This window comes from Ctenocephalides felis, unplaced genomic scaffold (genome assembly GCF_003426905.1).
Source record: "Ctenocephalides felis isolate EL2017-DRISC unplaced genomic scaffold, ASM342690v1 CF-g0.4_SCAFFOLD_00845, whole genome shotgun sequence".
NCBI classification, from domain to species: domain Eukaryota; kingdom Metazoa; phylum Arthropoda; class Insecta; order Siphonaptera; family Pulicidae; genus Ctenocephalides; species Ctenocephalides felis.
This window is the reverse complement of record NW_020536999.1, coordinates 86,735,589-86,744,847: the sequence shown is the minus strand read 5'-3', so window position 1 is coordinate 86,744,847 and position 9,259 is coordinate 86,735,589. Positions and strand designations below refer to the sequence as shown.

General features: G+C 31.2%; 2 protein-coding genes across 2 annotated transcripts; both read left to right on the top strand.

The window, feature by feature from the left end:
- The first annotated feature begins 256 nt into the window (after positions 1-256).
- LOC113391285 (zinc finger protein 708-like) lies at positions 257-937 on the top strand. Its single transcript, XM_026627230.1, has one exon. It carries the CDS (start codon positions 257-259, stop codon positions 935-937), a length of 681 nt encoding a protein of 226 aa, XP_026483015.1.
- Positions 938-5,230: 4,293 nt separating this feature from the next.
- Positions 5,231-6,262, top strand: LOC113391284 (zinc finger protein 525-like). The gene has a single exon (XM_026627229.1). The coding sequence runs from the start codon at positions 5,321-5,323 to the stop codon at positions 6,260-6,262; it is 942 nt and encodes a 313-aa protein (XP_026483014.1). The 5' UTR covers positions 5,231-5,320.
- The last annotated feature ends 2,997 nt before the right edge of the window (positions 6,263-9,259 follow it).

Below are 9,259 nucleotides of genomic sequence, written 5' to 3'. Positions count from 1 at the left end.
CTCGTATTTTCGATATTGTTAATATTAACAAATAATTTCTTTGCTTCCTCAAAGTTTGACAAGCACTAGGTTTTAAAATTGCAATGGTGGCAGCACCACTTTTTGACAGACGTTCAACTTGGGCGCCATGTTTGACAGTTGAATGCAAATGTCAAATATTAGTATATTGTTAATTATATTAATAATAATTTATTTATGTATTTAATTTATAAAAATATCTATAACTTGTTAATTGCTAGTACAAAATTAATAAATAATGTCTGAAGACACCGAAGAGATTGCAAGCAATGTCCAAATCAAAACTGATGCAATAGAAAAAGTTCAACCACAAGAGACTCCTGTTACTGTAGACTTAGAGGATTCACAAAGTATTAAATCAGAAATAGATTTTGAGGATGAAATTAGTTTACAAAAATTCATGACATCTGAATTGACTGTAGACGAGGATAAGGTGATAGAATTAAATGTTAATAGAAAGTCTTTTCCTTGTGAAATCTGTGGCAAAGACTTCCCCAAAGCTTTCATGTTATCAAGACACACAACTGTCCACACCGGTATCAGAGCTTACAAATGTACTTATTGTGGTAAAGCCTTCAAACAACCCGGTAACTTATTAACACATTACAGAATCCACACCCGAGAAAAAACCCACAAATGCAAAATATGCAACAAAGCCTTCGACAGATCACTATCCTTAACCAAACACATGAGCACTCACGCTGCAGAACGACCTTTCAAATGTGAATTATGCCCAAAGACATTCTCGGTAATATATTATCTGAATAGACATAAATTAACTCATAGCGGTGAAAGACGTTTTAAATGTGAAACTTGTAATAAATCTTTCACACAGAAAATTAGTTTAAAGGAGCACTTAATTACGCATAGCGCAAAACGTCCTTATGAATGTGAATTATGTGGTAAGACTTTTCAATGACCTTGTGTTTTGAAAGACCATATGTTTACACACACTCGGACTAGTCCTCATAAATGTGAAATATGTTTTAAGGTTTTTGCTACGGTTTCTAATTTAAAGAATCATAGGAAAACACATGAAGCCGAGAAAAATAATGTGAGTGATAGCAATTGCCATGAAAAATAATGCCCTGGCAGCAAAATACATAAAAATCTCGCAATTCGCGAGTGGAAAGGGTTAAGAAGGATACTATTGGTTGAAGAATTTATTTAGACGAATTATTGTTACACAATAAAAAATATTTGATTAGTTATCTCTTTTCAGAAAAATATTGTGTTAATAGAATAGATATTTTTATATTAGGTAAAGTTTTTATATTATGTTTGTATATGAATGTTATTGCATATGATGTGCAAAAAAAAATTATAGGGCAAATCTGCTGTAACAGAGCTCATAACATAGTGTTGTCATGGTAATATAAGAAGAATCTTATGATAACTATTGCAGTTATCATAAAATTATCAAAATTGCAGTTATCATAAGAAGAATCATATGATAACTGCATAATCAAAGATTCTATGATTTGCAAAAAAAAGTGCGCGTAAGGTTCACATGTGATTGAAGTAAAAGTTTTTTTGCTAATGATGGCATTTAAGTAAAATAAATACATCATACAACAATTTTGAATAATGTTCATTAATAATATGGTAACACTCGTGATGCAAACATTTTTTAATGTCAACCATTATACATATTTATATAGTAAAAATTATAAATTATATATTTATAATACCATTCAAAATATTTATAATGTTTGAAAATAATAATGTAATTAAAGTCACACTTCAGACATAATCGGTTTGTCATTGTAATTAGCATTTAGGACTTGAATCTTCATTAGAGAAATGAAGTAATTTCTAATTAATAAATTCTATAATATTCGTTTGCACAGTGAACTTATAACAATCTTGAATAATTTTATTAACACCATAAATAAATAAACTGCATAGATGCCCATTATGAAATGTATTTGTATATAAATGATACAACAAACTAATGTTGTGCTTGATCTCTTGTTTAGAGTAATAAATCTGAATACCATTTTATCCTTTATTAGTTATAAAAATATGCAACTTTGTAATACTTAATAGCCATCATGATCAAAAAACATGTAGATTTCCTCAAAACTTCCAGAAGTGTCTGAGATATCATTCTGAAAAAGATATATCTTCGGCATGATAGAATAGAGCTGTACTGGTTTAATATTTTTTGTTATCTATAAAAAATTTGAGAATTATTATGTTAAACAACGCCTAAATGAATATTGTTTTCACAATTACACTTAAATTAAAATTAACATACATTTATATACTGCTCGTTTTTTTTTACTTTTTCACTGGTGATACAGTCTCATTCTGTGAGCAGCTGTAATAACTGTCTTGCCTATAAAATTAATTTCGATTTTGATAACCTCAAAAATATGTAGTAACTACGAATAATACAAATTACTTCAATAAACTTACGTTTCCTACACGTCAGATTCACTGAAGATGGGTCAAATCAAGACCCGAAACGTATGCTCTCTTAATAAAAATATTTTTTTTCAATAAAACTGTTTTTTTACTTGATGGATGCCCAAGAATAATTTTATCATATTATTTCACCATCTGAAGAAAACCTCTCGCTTTATATATATATATATATATATATATATATATATATATATATATATATATATATATATATTCCAACAATTTTATGATTTATTCTAAGTGTTAAATTTAGAGGTTAATTTTTTTAATTAAAATTATTATTTCATTTTTAATAAAATTAAATTTAATTAAAATTAATAAATACATATATGGCTTGTATAATTTTAAAAATTCATCGAAGTTTGAGAAAATGAATAGCATTGATTAAATGAATAGCGATAAAATATCTCGTATTAATTTTTTACCAGAATTTAAAAAATAAAACAAAATTGTTTAAAAAAAATTTAACGTTTTTGTAGTTTGAGTACTAAAAATTAGAACAAATCCTTGACAATTGCTTTCTAGCGCGCGTTGTAAAGTACTGCCGTCTTTTACTTTGTCAAAATGATTTCACGCCTCATGTTACACGTTTCCACTCCCATTAGAGGTAGTCAATTTTTGGAAGCCTCGTTTTTATTAAAAGACGAGGCTCAATATGCAAATTAAACTAGATGTAAGTGACATTTTGCCTTGAGGCAAGTTGCATGAGTAAATAACAGAGGTTTGTTAAAATTAGACCTTTCATCGACGTTTTCTCAAAAACGGGCGAGTCAGTTTCACAAAATTTAAAAACTATACGCATTGGTTAGTTTTTTTATACGATCTGCTAAGAACTAAGCCATTTCTTTAGAATTAGCAAAACAGTGCAAAATTTTAAATAAATTTACCCATTGATAGGGAGATATGCTGATTAGTTTTTGGCAAAGGCAGGCCCCGCCGTTACGAAGATACGGAGTAAAGGGTGCAGAAAATACAATTCGAGTTTTTGAGAGAACGGAGTATCCGATTTAAATGATCTAAAAACATTCAATTAGTAATGATTGGGAGAAATGGTTATTAATTTTTAGTAAAGGCAGGCCCAGCCATTTCGAAGATATAAAGCTAAATATATAAAAAATGGCAGTTTTTAAGAGAAATAAGCATCTGAATTGAATGATTCAGAAAATATTCTGCTTGTGTTGACACAACAATTGCTTTTGTTTTTTTTTTGTATATTGAAAATAATTCAGATTTCAATTCTAATTCTTGCTAAAGTTTTGAAGCTCACTTATATACTTTAAATAAATAACTTTAACTTTGTAATTCAGTTTATATAATTATTATAAAAAAATATTAGACAAATGTTAACAGTATTTATAATAATCTATTTCAAAACATTTAATACTCCTCGAACATTTCGTTACGGTGCGGAAAGTTCCAGCAATTTGCCTTACGTCACATGCCATACACCACTAGTTCATTATACAATCAAAGAACTCTTTGACGTGACAAAACAACCAATCACAAACACCTACTCGACTCGGCCGTAACGCTTTTTCCGATGCATTTGTACATATTTACTTCCTAGTTGCGCCTAAAGAAGTTTTACTTCAGAAAGGCAAAAAAAATCCCAAAATTTCATTTTTTTTTAATAAAAAATGATTTGGATTTTAATTTTAATTATAGCTATAAAACTCTTTCATATACTTCAGATCATTGATTTTAACTATGCAATTCAGTTTATATAATTCTTAGAAATATGAGATAAGTTCCTTCATTCTAATGAATTCCGTTTGATCAAGTTCTGTTTAATTACTTTTCATGTAAACATATATAAACGTCGTCGTCTAAATTATAAACTCTTATATTTTGCCTTATGAAAATTATTATTTCTAGAATATTTTATTATGGTACGGAAAGTTCCAGCAATTTCCCTTGAGGCTCGCTACCATGCACCATTATTAACTTCTCGTAGGGTAAGTTATAGTAATCGCAAAAAAATCGAAAATGAAAATTTGTATATATCTTTACGTTTCAAAGGTTTCTGAATATTTTGGCATACCTTAGAAAAAATGGAAGTATGTGTGTGTGTGCGGATACAAATTTTCGTCGACGATTTCGGGAACAAGGATCAACCGATTTGAATAATTCAAAAAACATTCGATTCGTATTAATAAGGAGACGTGCTGATTAGTTTTTGGTGAAGGCAGGTCTAGCCGTTCTGAAGATACGAGGCAAAAAGTGCCAAAATGGTAACTCAGTTTGAGAACGGAGCTTCCGATTTTAATAATTAAAAAAAATTTTCTTTTATTAGATGAAGAACTGATTGAATTTTTGGAAAGGCAGGTCCAGCGGTTATGGACTCTCAATAAAAATAAGTTGAAAAAATGGCATTTGGCGGTCAAAAATGTTTATTGGATATATGCACATCAAATTATCAGATATTTTATCGAGATTTTAATAATATGTACATATTTATGTAAATTTTTTTGGGTTCCGTACCAAGATTTTTAATAACGGTACGGGAAGTTCCAGCAATTTGCCTTGAGGCACGCTACCATGCACCATTAGTTAAATATAAAATTGCGCGCGTTTGTACGTTAAGTTGACAGTTGAAGCATAGAGAACTATATTGAATTTAGAGAGATGCGACGCTCTTACCAAATATCGGAATAACGTTCACTCTTTCTGAAAACATTGTCTATGCATAAACAATCATGTCAAATGTCAAACAGGTGTCAGACATTAACCTCTTCATTTTTTGCAATAAAAATTAATTTAGTTCGATTCATTATCACATTTAAATAGATTATTAACTAAAATAGATTAATATATAGTGCACGACTATTTTCGTTAACGTTTTTTTGAGTATTCGCGGTGAAAATATTTTAAAATGGCTGAAGAAACAACTGTGTCTCTAATCAAAACTGAACCATCAAAATATTCAATAGAAGACATTAAACATGAAAATCAGGATGATTTTGATAAGTCTGAAACGTGCCTGGAAAGATTCATGAATTCCGAAGTATCCATAGAAGAAAAAGTCAAACAAGAGGTAATTGAATCATCTTCTTATAATTGGGACATCAGTAATAGTTCATTTTCAGAAGAACATTATTTAGAAGAGCAAACTGTACTTAGCCCAAGTGAAGGAAGGTCCTATAAATGTGATATATGCTACAAATCATTCAGACACCCGTCAGTTTTGTTAAGACACAAGCTGATCCATACAGGTGAACGGCCCCATGAGTGCAAAATCTGCAATCAGACATTTGCCCAACCAGGCACTCTAAAACGCCACATGGTCACCCACACTGGAGACCGTCCTTTTAAATGTGAAATATGCAATAGGACTTTCAACAAATCATATAATTTAAAACACCACATGCTTGTACATACGAAAGACCTCCCTTATAAATGTGAGACATGCAGTAGAACATTCAGACGAGCAGATGCTTTGAAAACACACATGCTTATGCACAATGGTGTACGCTGTCACGAATGCAAAATATGCAATCAGACATTCACACAAGCAAGCAGTCTCAAAAGGCACATGGTTGCTCATACCGGAGAGCAACCTTTTAAATGTAAATTATGCAGTAGGACATTCAATAGATCGTATAATTTAAAACAACACATGCTTGTTCATTCAGATGACCCTTTTGAATGTGGAATTTGTAGTAGAAAATTCAGACAATTGGATGCTTTAGAAACCCACATGCTTAATCATAGTGCAGAACGACCTTATGCATGTGAAATATGCAAGAAAACATTTTTACAGTCGAGTGCCTTGAAAGAACACATGGTTGTTCATTTTGGAGAGTCATCATTATAAACTGGAAAAGAAATTTACTTGTGCGAGCAATTAAAGGTGACACAAAAATAATCATAGTGTGGATCGAAATGAATATCAATAAAAATTGTATAAACAGAAACTAACTAAGTGCGTTAAATAGGATAGTTTTATAAGTAACTTTAGTTTAATATTAAGGGAAATCAAATAAGACACCATTTTATAAATGTTAAATTTTAAATAAATTATTTACTTTTTAATCGTGTTGTTTATAGCATTAAATGTAAACTAACTAGCTGTAAGTGGAATTCTGTCTTGAGGCAATTATGGCATCGTGCCTTAAGGCAAATTGCTGGAACTTCCCGTACCGTAACGAAATGTTCGAGGAATACTGAATGTTTTCAAATAGATTATTATAAATATTGTAACATTGTCTAATATTTATAAGAATTATATAAACTGAATTGCAAAGTTGAAATTATTAGTAAAGTATATTAGAACTATAGTCAGAATTAAAAATAAAATCTGAAATATTTTCGATATACAAAAAACTAAAAAAAAAAAAAAATTGGAAAAAATTTTTTTTTTCCAAAATCAATTATTTTGTTAAGACAAGCAGAAAGTTCTCTCAAAAACTGCCATTTTTTACATATTTAGCTCCGTATCTTCAAAATGGCTGGGCCTGCCTTTGCCAAAAACTAATAAACACTTCTCCCAATCATTACTAATTGAGTGTTTTTTAGATCATTCAAATCGGATCCTCCGTTCTCTCAAAAATTCGATTCCTATTTTCTGCACTCTTTTCTCCGTATCTCCGAAACGGCTGGACCTGCCTTTGCCAAAAACTAATCAGCTCTTTTCCCTATCAATAGGAATCGAATGTTTTTTGAACCATTCAAATCGGTTGATCCGTGCGCCCTAAAACGTGACTGGAAATTTGTATCCACACATACATACACACACACACACACATCCATTTTTTCTGAGGTATGCCAAAACGTTCAGAAACCTTCAAAACGTCGAGAAATGTCAATAGGAATTGGAAATTTTACAAATTTTGACAATAGATACTAGTTACGTTTGAATTCTATAAAAATCACAGTGTTTCATCCCTATCATCCACATCAAATGCAATATTAGAATATATTCAATATTTTAAACTTCTTGTAGGGGGCCGTTCAAGTATTACGTAAGCACTATAGGGGAGCGGGGGGGTTGTTGATTTGCTTATTTTGGGTTGACATGGGGGGCAGGGGAGTCTGGATGATGATTAAGTCATAGGTAGTATTTTTTTTTTTTACATTAATTGCAAAATGTTTATGTAAGCATAGGGGTAGGGGGTAAGAGCTTTGCTTACTTTTGCTGACTTTTCTGAATATTTTGGCATAAGAAAAAATACGAGTGTGTACGAGTATGTATTTTTTTATTTTGTTTAGCGAAGGAAATGCGTTATGTATCCCAGACTTGGTTTTTTGTCTGTTTGTCGAACTCAATACTGCCTGGGTATAAAATTGACTAAAACCTCTGCTTTGCCCTTGACTCTGGTTCCCTCAGAAACTGCTGTTGAGCATTACTTAGTGGGGGGAGGAACTAGAATGTTACAAATCTTGCACTGAAATTATACTTATTTCAAACAAGCAAAGTTCCATTTGATTGTGTCTATGTGGGGATACAATTTTTTACTTCCCCTAGGGTAAGTTTCAGTAATCGCAAAAAATCGAAAATGAAAATTTTTATATACCTTTACATTTCAGATGTTTCGGAACATTTTGGCATACCTTAGAAAAGGTGGATGTATGTGTGTGTGTGCGGATACAAATTTTTGTCGATGATTTTCGGAATACGGGATTAACCGATTTGAATGATTAAAAAAATATTCGATTCCTACTGATAAGGATTTGAGTGATTCAAAAAATATTCGATTTGTATAGATAAGGAGACGTGCTAATTAGTTTTTGGCAAAGAGAGGTCAAGCCGTTTCGGAGATACGGGGCAAAATTTGCCAGAAATGGTATTTCAGTTTTCGAGATAACGGAGCGTCCGATTTGCATAATTCAAAAAACATTTTATTTGCATTGACGAAATAAACGACCGGTGATATTTTTGTAAAGGCAGGTCCAGCGACTTCGGAGATTCAATTAAAAAAGTAAAAAACAATGCCATTTGACAATCGAAAATGATCATTAGACATATGTACATCGTATTATCAGATATTTTATAAAGATTATAATAATAAGCACAGATTTTGTGTACATTTATATAGGTTCCGTACCAATGTTTGCGCGCTAGACGGTTACGCGGCGCTCACGCGCTTTGATTTTCGACTCCAAATTAGATATGCAGTTCGATTCCTTAAAAAGAAAGTTCGTAATTTTCAAAATAAATCGAAGCAATTTACCTTAAGGCACGATGCCATCCACCACTAGTTAGTCGCTGACTATTTCGAGCGTACGGAACGACGGTTTTGAATGATTCAAAAGCATTCGATTCCTGTTGATAGGTAGATGTACTGATTAGTTTTTGGCGAGGTCCAGTCGTTTCGGAGATACGGAGCAAAGAGTGCAGAAAATGGAAAGTAGTTTTGAGAGAACAGGGCATCCGACTTGATTCAAATAACATTCAACTCGTAATGATGAAAAGACGTGGTGATTAGCTTTTGGCAAAGACAGGCCTAGCCATTTCAGAGATAGTCAGCAGTTTTTGAGAGAACAAAGCATCTGATTCGAAAGACTCAAAAAACATTTTGATTGTGAAAAGATTAAATTTTAGGGCAAACTTCCAAAAAATATTTTTTTTCGAATATCAAAATTGATGAGGATTTTAATTTTAATTCTAAAACTCACAATACTTGAAATGAATAAATTTAACTTTGCAATTTATTTTAAATAATTCTTAAAATGAATAAGGATCTTATTTCATATTTCTAACTCAGCTTGATCAAGTTTTGTAAATTTATTTTTTATATAAACACTAGCAAACCCGACGAACTTCGCCACCAGATGGTTTCGTGAGAAAGAAGAAGAAATTTTTTGTTTGTTT

Excerpts from the sequence above, each read along its gene's own strand:
- LOC113391285 (XM_026627230.1), top strand. The coding sequence starts at position 257 with ATGTCTGAAGACACCGAAGAGATTGCAAGCAATGTCCAAATCAAAACT.
- LOC113391284 (XM_026627229.1), top strand. The coding sequence starts at position 5,321 with ATGGCTGAAGAAACAACTGTGTCTCTAATCAAAACTGAACCATCAAAA.